General features: G+C 44.3%; 1 protein-coding gene across 1 annotated transcript in view; it reads right to left on the bottom strand.

Annotated features, from left to right (window-relative positions):
• Nucleotides 1-16,432, bottom strand: part of OTOGL (otogelin like) — a 150,556-nt gene that overhangs the window by 107,349 nt on the left and 26,775 nt on the right. The window contains exon 9 of the mRNA XM_069957158.1: nucleotides 8,977-9,104. Within this exon, the coding sequence (XP_069813259.1) occupies nucleotides 8,977-9,104 (128 nt within the window). The remainder of the gene's footprint in view (nucleotides 1-8,976; nucleotides 9,105-16,432) is intronic.

Raw genomic sequence — 16,432 nt, 5'->3', positions numbered from 1 at the left:
GCAGTATCAACAGTCCGGGTGGGTCACAAATCCACTCTGGACCACCGTCATAAGCACCCAAGGAACCCTCTCACAGCCAGGCAGGTCAACGAGCACAGGGGAAAGGGTATAGTTTGCCACACTATACTAAAAGCAGGTGTGCCTCCATACCTGTGTGCCCACCTGGCACTGGCGTCACGACAGTACATCATCTGGCTAAACTATACTTCGACCAACCACTACAGTAGTGGCGTCACACAGTACCACCTGGCAAGTGACTGGTCGAGGCTAGCAGCAGTGCACCACATTTATCATGGGAAATGCACATAAGTGCTTTTTTCCCTGCACTTACTACTGCATCAAGGCTTCACTTCCTGGATAACATGGTGATGTCACTTCCTGGATAAAATGGTGATATCATGACCCGACTGCCAGAGCTGTGCAGGCTTTGGCTGCTGGAGAGGTCCCTCCAGTGCCCTGTGTCCCTCAGTGTCCCCCTGCCATCATCCTCTCCAGCAGCCACAGCCCGCACAGCTCTGGGAGTGACATCACCATTTTATCCAGGAAGTGAAGCCTTGATGCAGTAGTAAGTGCAGGGAAAAAGCACTTTATGTGCATTTCCTATAATAAGTGTATATTGGTGATTTGTATAACTTTTGGGGGGCAATTAAATACTTTAATAAAAATTTTCACCGCACTTCTCCTTTAACCCCTTCCCTCCAGAGCCACTTTATGCACTTTTGTTTTTTCCTCCTCGTGTTTAAAAGGCCATAGCACTTGCATTTTTTTACCTACAGACCCACATGAGCCCTAATTTTTTGTGACAATTACAGAATTTCCCTAAAATGTGCTGCAAAAACTATTTGCGTGGTGAAATTGAAAGAAAAAAAAAGTTTACATTTTGGGGGGGTTTCATGTTTACGTTGTTCATCCAATGGTAAAACTGACATGTTATCTATGTTCGTCCAGTCGGTACAATTACAATAATAGGTAACATATAACACTTATTTTATCTGACTACTTTTTAAAAAGTAAAACCTTTTTTCTAAAAAACTAAATGTGTTTACAATTGCTCTTTTACCGTCCTTTATATTTTGGTCTATGGGGCTATTTGAGGTATCATTTTGTGCGCTATTATCCTTACTTTCTATTGGAAGCTTGCTTGTGTACATCCGACTTTTTGATCACTTTTTATAAAAAAAATTCCGTATTTGAGGTGACCAAAAACTAGCAATTTGCATTTCGGCTTTTTTTTCCGCTTACGCCTTTAACCTTGGAGAATCAGGAATGCCATAATTTAATAGTCTGGGTGATTCCGCACCTGGTGATTGCAAATATGTTTGTTTAGTTATTTTTATTTATAAAATGGGAAAGGGGGGGATTTTAACCCCTTAAGGACAGAGCCTGAAATGGCCTTAATGACAGAGACAAATTTTATGAATATGACCAGTGTCACTTTATTCATTAATAACTTCGGGATGCTTTTACCTATCCGGCTGATTCTGAGATTTTTTTCTCGTGACATATTGTACTTTACATTTCTGGTAAATTGGAGTCGATACTCATAACGAATCTTTATGAAAAAACCCCAAATAATGTGAAAAAATGTGAAAAACTGCATTTTTCCAACTTTGAAACTTTTTTGCGTATACAGAAAGTGGTTTTACCACATAAATTATATATTAAATAGCATTAGCAACATGTCTACTTTATGTTGGCGGCATTTATTAAACGATCTTTCATTTTTTTTAGACAATAGGAAGCTTAAAACATTAGCAGCAAATTTCCAAATTTTCAGTAAAATTTCAAAATCAGATATTTTTAGGGACCTGTTCAGGTTCACACTATGTATATTTGAGGCTGTATTTGTGAGGCTGTTTAGCAACCAAAACCAGGAGTGGATTGAAAACACAGAAAGGCTCTGTTCACATAATGTTGTAATTGAGTGGATGGCCGACATTTAATGGCAAATATTTGCTGTTATTTTAAAACAACGGCTGTGGTATTGAAATAATGGCCGTTATTTACTGTTATATGGCGGCCATCCACTCAATTTCAACATTGTGTGAACAGATCCTTTCTGTGTTTTCAATCCACTACTGGTTTTGGTTGCTATGAGGACCTGACATGAGGACCAAATACAGCCTCAAATATAGTGTGTGTGAACCCAGCCTAAAAGTGTATTTGAGGGGCCTGTATGTTAGAAAGCCCCACAAAGCACCCCATTTCAGAAACTGCACCCCCCACACTCTGCAAAAGCATATCCAGAAAGTGTTTTAACCCTTTAGGGGAGTCACAGAAATAAAAGCCAAGTGTGTAAGAAATTTGAAAATTTTAATTTTCTGTGCAGAGATTTTATTGTAATCCAATATTTTTCATAATTATAAACCTATTACCAGAGAAATGCACCCTAATAATTATTGCCCCGTTTCTGCAGTTTATAGAAATACCCCTATTGCGCTATTTGACGCAACCACAAGCCTCAGATATAATGGAGCGCCTAGTGAATTTCAATGCCTCCGTTATATTTGGTCATTTTTGACTGTACCACTTCAGGTTTGCAGAGGCTCTGGGGTGCCAAAACCTGAAAAAGACCCCTAAAGGGACACCATTTAGAAAACTACACCCCTCAAGGAATGTAACAAGGGGTGCGGTGAGCATTTGGACCCCACAGGTGCTTCACAGATTTTCCGAACAATATGGCGTGAAAAAAGAAAAATTTATTTTTTACACTAAAACGTTGTTCTAGCCTTCAATTTTTCATTTTCTTAAAGGGATAAGAGGAAAAAAAAGACACAAAATGTGTAGCGCAGTTTCTCCCGAGTACGGAAATACCCCACATGTGGCGATAAAGTGCCAAGGGGGCGCAGGACGAGCCTCCAAAGGGAAGGAGCGCCAATTGGCTTTTGGAAGCTGAATTTCACTGGAAAGGATTTCAAGGGCCATGTCGCATTTACAGAGCCCTCGTGCTGCCAAGACACTGGAAACCCCCCACGAGTGACCCCATTCTGGAAACTACACCCCTCAAGGAATCTAACAAGGGGCACAGTGAGCATATGGACCCCACTGGTGACGGGCACAAATGTGGAACAATGTGACGTAAAAGTAAAAAATTTCATTTTTTCACTTTCATGGCACAAATGTGCCCGTCATCAAGGGGTCCATATCCTCACTGCACCCCTTGTTAGATTCCTTGAGGGGTGCAGTTTCCAGAATGAGGTCACTTGTGGGGGGTTTCCAGTGTTTTGGCAGCACGAGGGCTCTGTAAATGCGACATGGTGTTCATCATCCATTCTAGCCAGATCCAACCTCCAAAATCCAAATGGCGCTCCTTCCTCTCGGAGGCTTGCCCTGCGTCCACATGGCGCTTTATGTCCACATGTGGGGTATTTACGGACTCGGGGGAAATTGCTCTACACATATTGTGTGTTTTTTTCTCTTTTAACCCCTTGTGAAAATGATAAATTCAAGGCTAAACCAACATTATAGTGTAAAAAATGTAATATTTCATTTTCACGCCACATTGTTCCACATTTGTGCCCGTCACCAGTGGAATTCATATGCTCACTACACCCCTTGTTACATTCCTTGAGGGGTGTAGTTTCCATAATGGGGTCACTTGTGGGGGGTTTCAACTGTCTTGGCAACACAGAGGCCTTTTGAATGCAACATGGCCCCTCGAAATCCATTCCATCCAAATCCAGCCTTCAAAATCCAAATGGCGCTCCTTCCCTTCGGAGGCTTACCCTGCACCCACATGGCGCTTTATGTCCACATGTGGGGTATTTCCGTACTCAGGGGAAATTGCTCTACACATTTATTGTTTTTTTTTATCTTTTAGCCCCTTGTGAAAATGAAAAAATCATGACAAGATTAATGATTTAGAGTAAAAATTTTACAAAAATTACACTAAATGTTGGTCTAGCCTTGATTTTTTCCATTTCCACAAGGGGTTAAAAAAGAAAATGAACACAAAACGTGTAGGGTAGTTTCCCCTGAGTATGAAAATACCCCACATGTGGGCATAATGTGCCATATGGGCACAGGGCAAGCCACCAAAGGGACAGAGCGCCATTTAGAGGCTGGAATGGAGGATGGAGGCCATGTCGCAATTACAAAGCTCCTGTGCTGCCAGGTCAGTAGAAACCCCCGACAAGTGACCCCATTCTGGAAACTACACCCCATAAGGAATCTAACAAGGGGCACAGTGAGCATATGGACCCCACTGGTGACGGGCACAAATGTGGAACAATGTGACGTAAAAGTAAAAAATTTCATTTTTTCACTTTCATGGCACAAATGTGCCCGTCATCAAGGGGTCCATATCCTCACTGCACCCCTTGTTAGATTCCTTGAGGGGTGCAGTTTCCAGAATGAGGTCACTTGTGGGGGGTTTCCAGTGTTTTGGCAGCACGAGGGCTCTGTAAATGCGACATGGTGTTCATCATCCATTCTAGCCAAATCCAACCTCCAAAATCCAAATGGCGCTCCTTCCTCTCGGAGGCTTGCCCTGCGTCCACATGGCGCTTTATGTCCACATGTGGGGTATTTACGGACTCGGGGGAAATTGCTCTACACATATTGTGTGTTTTTTTCTCTTTTAACCCCTTGTGAAAATGATAAATTCAAGGCTAAACCAACATTATAGTGTAAAAAATGTAATATTTCATTTTCACGCCACATTGTTCCACATTTGTGCCCGTCACCAGTGGAATTCATATGCTCACTACACCCCTTGTTACATTCCTTGAGGGGTGTAGTTTCCATAATGGGGTCACTTGTGGGGGGTTTCAACTGTCTTGGCAACACAGAGGCCTTTTGAATGCAACATGGCCCCTCGAAATCCATTCCATCCAAATCCAGCCTTCAAAATCCAAATGGCGCTCCTTCCCTTCGGAGGCTTACCCTGCACCCACATGGCGCTTTATGTCCACATGTGGGGTATTTCCGTACTCAGGGGAAATTGCTCTACACATTTATTGTTTTTTTTTATCTTTTAGCCCCTTGTGAAAATGAAAAAATCATGACAAGATTAATGATTTAGAGTAAAAATTTTACAAAAATTACACTAAATGTTGGTCTAGCCTTGATTTTTTCCATTTCCACAAGGGGTTAAAAAAGAAAATGAACACAAAACGTGTAGGGTAGTTTCCCCTGAGTATGAAAATACCCCACATGTGGGCATAATGTGCCATATGGGCACAGGGCAAGCCACCAAAGGGACAGAGCGCCATTTAGAGGCTGGAATGGAGGATGGAGGCCATGTCGCAATTACAAAGCTCCTGTGCTGCCAGGTCAGTAGAAACCCCCGACAAGTGACCCCATTCTGGAAACTACACCCCATAAGGAATCTAACAAGGGGTGCAGTGAGGATATGGACCCCACTGGTGACGGGCACTTACGTAGAATGTGCCGAGAAAATAAAAAATACCATTTTTTTCATTTTCACGTCCCAAATGTGGCCGTCACCAGGGGGCCATATCCCCGCTGCCCCCCTTGTTAGATTCCTTATGGGGTGTAGTTTCCAGAATGGGGTCACTTGTGGGGGGTTTCTACTGTCCTGGCCGCACAGAAGCTTTGTCAATTGCATCATGGCATCCTCTAATGGGAATGGCGGCCATACCTACTTAGCTGGGGAAAAAGGGACAATTCTAATTTATTTGGGGGTATTAGGCCAACTATTGGTTTATAAGGTTGAAAATGACAGGTGTCCATCAAATTCTATCTGTGTTGATCCAGAGGAAGGCAAAAAACCCTCGTGAGGCAGACGACAGTAGCCTCATCACAGGGGAAAAATTCCTTCCCGACTCCATAATGGCAATCAGACTAATCCCTGGATCAACGTGACCCCTGAAATAGGAATAAGGGACAGAATTTAGATAATGTAGAACCCCAATGACGTGTGGTGCGCCTTGAAGCAATCCAGTATGCAGAGGCCGGGGGGATCGGGACAGGTGGCACACTGGAAAATGGTGTCCTTCCTGATCCCCCTGTTACGCCACACTCTGCACTTCTTCTGGGGTCTCCCTTTCTCCAGTGTGGGGGACGTCACCTGGAAAATGTTGTCCTGGTGCGATCCGGGGTCCTTCATATCCAGAAGCGCTGGGTCCGCTATATGGCTACTAATTATTAGGGCTTTATTACTGCTTCTGATATTTTCGGATTGTGCCGCAAGCTACAGTAACTCGGGCAGTGACGGACCGGAAGAGGGGGGTGCTGGTATAAAAGTTATCCCCGTACAGGTGGTAACCTTTATCCAGCAGTGGGAAGATCAGTTCCCGGACAATCTTCCCACTTGTTCCAAGGATGGGGGGGGAGGGGGCATCTGGGGGCTGCATTCGGGTGTCCCTTCCTACATACACTCTAAGGGTACGTGCACACTGCGGAATCGCGACAGATAACTCTTCGTGCATTCTGCAGTTGGCACCCGCCGGCTGACTGATGCAGGCGCACGTCTCCATCCGTGTCATAGACTCCATTCTATGCACGGGCGGATTCCGCTCTCCGTCCAACGTATTCATTCTTTGGATGGACGACGGAATCCGCCTGTGCATAACATGGAGTCTATGACACGGGCGGAGACGCACGCCCGCATCAGTCCGCCGGTGGGTGCGAGCTGCGAAATGCACGAAGGGTTATCCTTCGCCATTCCGCAGTGTGCACGTACCCTAAATCTGTAAGTGTACCCTGAGGTACGCTCACAGAGTTTGTAGAATTTCACACCATACCGTGATCTCTTATTGGGACGGTACTGGCGGAAAAGACGTGTCTGGGGGGCAGCGTACGCTACGCTACCCCCAGACACGTCACCGGATGATGAGGAGGATGAGGATGAATGGAGGAAAGAAGGATCCCCCCATTCATCCTCACTGGCTGTTTCGGTGTCGGAGGCAATAATAACGTATGCGTCTGACGCCGAAAACACCCTGGGGGCCATCTTTATATGGGGATTGGTATATGGGGTATGTAGTGGTGTAGTGTCAAACTTTATTCAATGTAGTGTGGTGTAATGTAGTGTTTTTTACGTGTTTTTTTTTTACAGTAAGTATAAAAAAAACCTACGCCAACAAAGGAGTTGCTGATAAATGCCGCACTTATGTGCGCCACTTATCAGCAGACCGTGGCAGTAGAATAAAGAAAAAAAACACCCTACGCCAAAAAGGAGGAGTTGCTGATTAGCAGCGCACTTTCGTGCGATGCTGATCAACACTCAGCGGCGATAGGGTGCGGAAAATAGAAAGAAAAAAAATTTGGAAAAAAAAAAAAAACTTTTTCTACATTCTGAACATCCCTGTAGCTGCTGATAAGTGTATTACACATATCAGCCGCTAGAGGGCAGCAGAGCGCAAATTCCGGAAAATGACGAGGCTGGAGCCGAAAATAGCCGAAAGAAGATGACGGGGACCGCCGGAAAGACCCGAAGACCGAACGGAATGACGGAGGATGCCGCGAACCCGGAAGACGCTGATCAGGACCCCGGGACAGGTGAGTAATGTACAAATACCTTCTCTGGACCCCTCAGCTACCTAGCTGAGGGGTCCAGGGCAGGTATTTTTTATTTTGTGGGACTCTGATCGCCGTGCCACCGGCCCGATCGCCGTGAACGGCCGGCCGGCCAGTAATGGCGGTCGGTGCCGTCCTCGGACAGCACCGACCGCCATTTTTTTCCGGGTCATCGGGTCACCGATGACCCGGAAAGGTTCAAATCGCCGCTATTGGCTGATCTGAATTGATCAGCCAATAGCGGCGATCGTAAGCACGGGGGGTGTTAACCACTCCCCGTGCCGAGAAGCTATGATGGCCTGCTATGATTTATAGCAGGCCATCTTCCCCGATCGCTGTGTGCGAACACGCAGCGATCGGGGAAACATCGGGCGTAAATTTACGCCCTGATGCGCCAAGTACCAGGGCGCGAGGGCGTAAGTTTACGCCCGATGTCGTTAAGGGGTTAAACTTTTATTATGGATTTTTTTTTATTAAAGTGAAAGCACCATCAGTTACATCCCTTTTTTCATTTTTTTACATGAACAAACCGGCGCGGGGATGCCGGTGCCACAGTCCTTTCTTTGAACCAACACCTGATTCCCGCACACATCGCCGGTCTATTCCCAAGCACCGACCCAGCAATGGAGATGAGTCCCTTCCCCTATGTAGTTATGATGACAATAATAATATATGCATTGAAGGTAATATCTGCCACATGCGGACTAAGGGTCTATTCACACATCAGTATATTTTCCAATCCGCAATTTTGAATCCGTAAGCAAACCGCCAATTTTCATCCGTATTGCATCCGTAAAATATGGACCCCATGGAGTTGTATTGGGTGTGTCAGTTACTGTCCATACTAGGGCCTGTACTTTTTTTTTGCGGAACGGATTGCAGCCCAGTACACAACAGGGATGTCTGTATGGGTCCATTGAAATACATTGGTCCTATTTTTCTGCGGATCCGCAATTGCGGACAGGAACAGGATGTGTGAATAGGGCCTTAGGGCTACCTGTCTGTAGCACCAAATCACAGGTCAACCTTTTTTGCTTTAGTGTGGATTACAAAATAAAAGCTGAACAGATTTCATGCTTTAAATAATAGGATCACCTTAAAAGTATGTCTCTTACTTTCATCCTCGTCACCGTTCCCTTGCAGTTATTCGTTCACTCCTCGGTCCAGTAAGCATTGCCCCACCCCCATGGCGCCAACCCCACGCCCCCGCAGGCCTGCTCCATTGATATCATTGGAAGGGCAGGCAATCCAGGGGCAGATTGGTGCTATGGGGACAGGGCAGTGTTGCTAGCAGTGCCCCAGTGCTCCAAACGGTCTCACCAGACCAAGGAGTAAAAACCTAACTGCACCAGAATGGCGCTGAGGATGAAAGTAAGAGATATACCTTCATCCTGTATGCCTCCTGCTCAATAGGGAGATATCAGCAGGCTGGATTGGTCTATTTGTCTACTTCCTCTTTAATTACAAATCCATTGTACTGCGGCAAAAACTTACCTCATGGACAGAAGCCTGAAAACAAGGACTTGGGTAGTCAGTGACTGTAGGTACACAAATTTGTTCATCTGGAATTTGGATATACCAGCTGTTTGCAAACAATGCTATGTCTTCTGTAGTTTCTTCTGCTGTATAAACAATTCAAGTAATACAGATACATTATTTACTTAGCAATGATACTAATAGCAGTGTGCTATATTAATAATGTTACAAAAGCCCTTTAAATATACACAGCAAACTTTAAAGGGGTTCTCCAGAGGGGAAAAAAAAAATCAACTAGTGCCAGAAAGTTACACACACCTGTAAATTAGTTCCATTTAAAAATATCGTCTTTCTGTTCTTACCAGTTGCTGTGTGCCCTGCAGGAAGTGGTGTAAACTTTCCAGTCTGACATGGAGCTCTCTGCTGCCACCTCTGTCTGTAACAGGAACTGCCCAGAGCAGGAAAGGTTTTCTATAGGGGTTTGCTACTGCTTTGGACAGTTCCTGTCATGGACAGAAGTAGCAGCAGAGAGCACTGTGTCAGAATGGAAAGAGCACACCATTTCCTGGGGGGGTCACGCTATTCTAGAATACATGACATCATAGAATTCCGAAATGAGTGACATCACACATATCCGGAATGCTTGACATCACAGAATTCCAGAACTGCATGAGGTCGCAAAATTCCAGAATGCATTACCTCATAAAATTTCGAAATATGTGACCTCACTCAATTCTGAAATGTGTGAACTTACAGAATTCCAGAATGCATGACCTTGCATGACACAGTTTTGAAATGCGTAAACCCACACCATTCAGGAAGGTGTGACCTCACAATTCCTAAATGCGTTACCTCACACAATTCCAGAATGCGTGCCCTCACAAAATTTTGGAATTGCATATGGTCACAAAAAGCGTGAAGCTACATAATTCCAAAATGCAAGAGGTACCACAAATCCGGAATAAGTGAGGTCATGCAATTCCAGAATGCATAAAGTCAGACAAATCCGGAATAAGTGAGCTTACACAATTCTGAAATGCATAACACCACACAATTCCGAAATGCATAACGTAACAGAATTCCTGAATGCATGACCTCACAGAATTCGGAAATGCATGAGCTCACACAACTGCAGAATGTGTGATCTTACACAATTTCGGATTGTATGACATCACACAATTCGGAAAATCTCACAATTCCAAAATGCATAAACTTACACAATTTGGGAAAGCATGTCCTCACACAATACCGGAATGTGTGACCTCACACAATCACGAAATGTGTGTCCTATAAGTCAATTCCTGGAACGTCCTAAAAAACACTCCGCCACATAAAAAATGTCCTAAGAAACATGTCGCCACATGGAATGGTCTAAGAAACATTCAGCTACATGGAATGTCCTAAGAAACATTCCGCCACATGGAATGGCCTAAGAAACATTCCGCCACATGGAATGTCCTAAGAAAAATTCCACCACATGGAACGTCCTAAGAAAAATTCCGCCACAAGGAATGGCCTAAGAAACATTCCCCCACATGGAACGTCCTACGAAACATTCTACCAAATGGAATGGTATAAGAAAGATCCCGCCACATAGAATGTCCGAAGAAACATTACGCCACACGGAATGTCCTAAGAAACATTCCGCCAAAAGGAATGGTCTAAGAATCATTCCGCCACATGGAATGTCCTAAGAAACATTCCGCCTCACAGAACGTCCTAAGAAACATTCCACCACATGGAATGTGCTAAGAAACATTCCGCCACATGGAATGTCCTAAGAAATATTCCGCCACATGGAATGTCCTAAGAAACATTCCGCTACATGGAATGTCCTAAGAAACATTCCGCAACATGGAAAGTCCTAAGAAAAACTCTGCCACATGGAATGGCCTAAGAAACAATCCGCCACATGGAATGTCCTAAGAAACATTTCGCCACATGAAATGGCCTAAGAAACATTCTGCCACATGGAATTTCCAAAGAAACATGTCGCCACATGGAAAGGCCTAAGAAACATTCCGCCACATGGAACGTCCTAAGAAACATTCCACCATATGGAACGTCCTAAGAAACATTCCGCCACACAGAACATCCTAAGAAACATTCCGCCACATGGAATGTGCTAAGAAATATTCCGCCACATGGAATGATCTAAAAAACATTCCGCCACCTGGAATATCCTAAGAAACATTCCGCCAAATGGAATGGACTAATAAAGATTCCGCCACATGGAACGTCCTAAGAAACATTCCGCCACATGGAACGTGCTAAGAAACATTCCGCCACATGGAATGGTCTAAGAAACATTCCGCCAAATGGAATAGTCTAAGAAAGATTCCACCACATGGAATGTCCTAAGAAACATTCCGCCACATGGAACGTCCTAAGAAACATTACGCCACATGGAATGTGCTAAGAAACATTCCGCCACATGGAATGTCTTAAAAAACATTATGCCACATGGAATGTCCTAAGAAACATTCCACCACACGGAACATCCTAAGAAACATTCCGCTACATGGAATGTCCTAAGAAACATTCCGCAACATAGAAAGTCCTAAGAAACATTCCGCCATATGGAATGTCCTAAGAAACATTCCGCCACATGGAATGGCCTAAGAAACATTCCCCCACATAGAATGTCCTAAAAAACATTCTGCCACATGGAATGGCCTAAGAAACATTCCGCCACATGGAACATCCTAAGAAACATTCCGCCACATGGAATTTTCTTAAGAAACTTTACGCCTCATGCAATGGCCTAAAAAACACTCCGCCACATAGAACGTCCTAAGAAACATTCCGCCACATGAAATGGCCTAAGAAACATTCCGCCACATGGAACATCCTAAGAAACATTCCGCCAAATGAAATGGTCTAAGAAAGATTCTGCCACATGGAATGTCCTAAGAAACATTCCGCCACACGGAACGTCCTAAGAAACATTCTGTCACATGGAATGGTGTAAGAAACATTTCGCCACATGGAATGTCCTAAGAAACATTCCTCCACATGGAATGTCCTAAGAAACATTATGCCACATGGAACGTCCTAAGAAATATTCCGCCACATGGAACGTCCTAAGAAACATTCCGCCACATGGAATGTGCTAAGAAACATTCCGCCACATGAAATAGTCTAAGAAACATTCCGCCACATGGAATGTCCTAAGAAACATTCCACAAGATGAAAAGTCCTAGGAAACATTTTGCCACATGAAATGTCCTAAGAAACATTCCGCTACATGGAATGTCCTAAGAAATATTATGCCACATGGAATGGCCTGAGAAACATTCCGCCACATGGAACGTCCTAAGAAACATTCCGCCACATGGAATGTCCTAAGAAACATTCCGCCACATGGAACGTCCTAAGAAACATTCCGCCACATGAAATGTCCTAAGAAACATTCCGCCACATGGAATGTCCTAAGAAACATTCGGCCACATGGAACGTCCTAAGAAACATTCCGCCACATGGAATGTGCTAAGAAACATTCCGCCACATGGAATGGTCTAAGAAACATTCCGCAACATGGCATGACCTAAGAAACCTTCCGCCATATAAAAATGTCCTAAGAAACATTCTACCACATGGAATGTGCTAAGAAACATTCCGCCACATGGAATGTCCTAAGAAACATTCCGCCACATGGAACGTCCTAAGAAACATGCCACATGGAAGTGCCTAAGAAACATTTCGCCACATGGAACGTCCTAAGAAACATTCCGCCACATGGAATGTCCTAAGAAACATTATGCCACATAGAAGTGCCTAAGAAACATTTCGCCACATGGAACGTCCTAAGAAACATTCCGCCACATGGAATGTCCTAAGAAACATTCAGCCACACGGAACGTCCTAAGAAACATTCCGCCACATGGAATGTCCTAAGAAACATTCAGCCACATGGAATGGTCTAAGAAACAGTCCGCCACATGGAATGGCCTAAGAAACATTCCACCACATGGAACGTCCTAAGACAAATTCCGCCACATGAAATGTCCTAAGAAAAATTCCGCCACATGAAATATCCTATGAAACATTATGTCACATGGAATTGCCTAAGAAACATTCCGCCACATGGAACGTCCTAAGAAACATTCCGCCACATGGAATGTGCTAAGAAACATTTCGCCACATGGAATGGTCTAAGAAACATTCTGCCACATGAAACGTCCTAAGAAACATTCCGCCACATAAAACGTCCTAAGAAACATTTCGCCACATGGAATGGCCTAAGTAACATTGCGCCACATGGAACATCCTAAGAAACATTCCGCCAAATGGAATGGACTAAAAAAGATTCCGCCACATGGAATGTCCTGAGAAACATTCCACCACACGGAACGTCCCAAGAAACATTCCGCCACATGGAATGTCCTAAGAAACATTCCGCCACATGGAATGTCCTAAGAAACATTCCGCCACATGGAATATCCTAAGAAACATTCCGCCACATGGAATGTGCTAAGAAACATTCCGCCACATGGAATGTGCTAAGAAACATTCCGCCACATGGAATGTCCTAAGAAACATTCCGCCACATGGAATGTCCTAAGAAACATTCCGCCACGTGGAATGTGCTAAGAAACATTCCGCCACATGGAATGGTCTAAGAAACATTCCGCCACATGGAATGTCGTAAGAAACATTCCGCCACATGGAATGTGCTAAGAAACATTCCGCCACATGAAATGTCCTAAGAAACATTCCGCCACATGGAATGTCCTAAGAAACATTCCGCCACATGGAATATCCTAAGAAACATTCCGCGCACATGGAATGTGCTAAGAAACATTCCGCCACATGGAATATTCTAAGAAACATTCCGCCACATGGAATGTGCTAAGAAACATTCCGCCACATGGAATGTCCTAGGAAACATTCCGCCACATGGAATGTCCTAAGAAACATTCCGCCACATGGAATGTCCTAAGAAACATTCCGCCACATGGAATGTGCTAAGAAACATTCCGCCACATGGAATGGTCTAAGAAACATTCCGCCACATGGAATGTCCTAAGAAACATTCCGCCACATGAAATGTCCTAAGAAACATTCCGCCACATGGAATGTCCTAAGAAACATTCCGCCACATGGAATATCCTAAGAAACATTCCGCAACATGAAAAGTCCTAGGAAACATTCCGCCACATGGAATGTCCTAAGAAACATTCCGCCACATGGAACGTCCTAAGAAACATTCCGCCACATGGAACGTCCTAAGAAACATTCCGCCACATGGAATGTCCTAAGAAACATTCCGCCACATGGAGTGTCCTAAGAAACATTCCGCCACATGGAATGTGCTAAGAAACATTCCGCCACATGGAATGTCCTAAGAAACATTCCGCCACATGGAATGTCCTAAGAAACATTCCGCCACATGGAATGTCCTAAGAAACATTCCGCCACATGGAATGTGCTAAGAAACATTCCGCCACATGGAATGTCCTAAGAAACATTCCGCCACATGGAATGTCCTAAGAAACATTCCGCCACATGGAACGTCCTAAGAAACATTCCGCCACATGGAGCGTCCTAAGAAACATTCCGCCACATGGAATGTCCTAAGAAACATTCCGCCACATGGAATGTGCTAAGAAACATTCCGCCACATGGAATGTCCTAAGAAATATTCGGCCACATGGAACGTCCTAAGAAACATTCCGCCACATGGAATGTGCTGAGAAACATTCCGCCACATAGAATGTCCTAAGAAACATTCCGCCACATGGAATGTCCTAAGAAACATTCCGCCACATGGAATGTCCTAAGAAACATTCCGCCACATGGAATGTCCTAAGAAACATTCCGCCACATGGAATATCCTAAGAAACATTCCGCCACATGGAATGTGCTAAGAAACATTCCGCCACATGGAATGTCCTAAGAAACATTCCGCCACATGGAATGTCCTAAGAAACATTCCGCCACATGGAACGTCCTAAGAAACATTCCGCCACATGGAGCGTCCTAAGAAACATTCCACCACATGGAATGTCCTAAGAAACATTCCGCCACATGGAATGTGCTAAGAAACATTCCGCCACATGGAATGTCCTAAGAAACATTCCGCCACATGGAATATCCTAAGAAACATTCCGCGCACATGGAATGTGCTAAGAAACATTCCGCCACATGGAATATTCTAAGAAACATTCCGCCACATGGAATGTGCTAAGAAACATTCCGCCACATGGAATGTCCTAGGAAACATTCCGCCACATGGAATGTCCTAAGAAACATTCCGCCACATGGAATGTCCTAAGAAACATTCCGCCACATGGAATGTGCTAAGAAACATTCCGCCACATGGAATGTCCTAAGAAACATTCCGCCACATGGAATGTTTTAAGAAACATTCCGCCACATGGAATGTCCTAAGAAACATTCCGCCACATGGAATGTGCTAAGAAACATTCCGCCACATGGAATGTCCTAAGAAACATTCCGCCACATGGAATGTTTTAAGAAACATTCCGCCACATGGAATGTCCTAAGAAACATTCCGCCACATGGAATGTGCTAAGAAACATTCCGCCACATGGAATGGTCTAAGAAACATTCAACCACATGGAACGTCCTAAGAAACGTTCTGCCACATGGAATGTCCTAAGAAACATTCCGCAACATGGAAAGTCCTAGGAAACATTCCGCCACATGGAATGTCCTAAGAAACATTCCGCCACATGGAATGTCCTAAGAAACATTCCGCCACATGGAATGTCCTAAGAAACATTCCGCCACATGGAATGTCCTAAGAAACATTCCGCCACATGGAATGTTTCTTAGGACATTCCATGTGGCGGAATGTTTCTTAGGACTTTCCATGTGGCGGAATGTTTCTTAGGACATTCCATGTGGCGGAATGTTTCTTAGGACGTTCCATGTGGCGGGATGTTTTTTAGGACATTCCATGTGGCGGAATGTTTCTTAGGACGTTCCATGTGGCGGAATGTTTCTTAGGACGTTCCATGTGGCGGAATGTTTTTTAGGACATTCCATGTGGCGGAATGTTTTTTAGGACATTCCATGTGGCGGAATGTTTCTTAGCACATTCCATGTGGCGGAATGTTTCTTAGGATATTCCATGTGGCGGAATGTTTCTTAGGACATTCCATGTGGCGGAATGTTTCTTAGCACATTCCATGTGGCGGAATGTTTCTTAGGACATTCCATGTGGCGGAATGTTTCTTAGGACATTCCATGTGGCGGAATGTTTCCTAGGACATTCCATGTGGCGGAATGTTTCTTAGCACATTCCATGTGGCGGAATGTTTCTTAGAATATTCCATGTGGCGGAATGTTTCTTAGCACATTCCATGTGCGCGGAATGTTTCTTAGGATATTCCATGTGGCGGAATGTTTCTTAGGACATTCCATGTGGCGGAATGTTTCTTAGCACATTCCATGTGGCGGAATGTTTCTTAGGACATTCCATGTGGTGGAATGTTTCTTAGGACGC

This window comes from Dendropsophus ebraccatus, chromosome 1 (genome assembly GCF_027789765.1).
Source record: "Dendropsophus ebraccatus isolate aDenEbr1 chromosome 1, aDenEbr1.pat, whole genome shotgun sequence".
Taxonomy (NCBI): Eukaryota; Metazoa; Chordata; class Amphibia; order Anura; family Hylidae; genus Dendropsophus; species Dendropsophus ebraccatus.
Note: the sequence above shows the minus strand (reverse complement) of the source record. Positions and strands in the feature narration are given on the sequence as shown.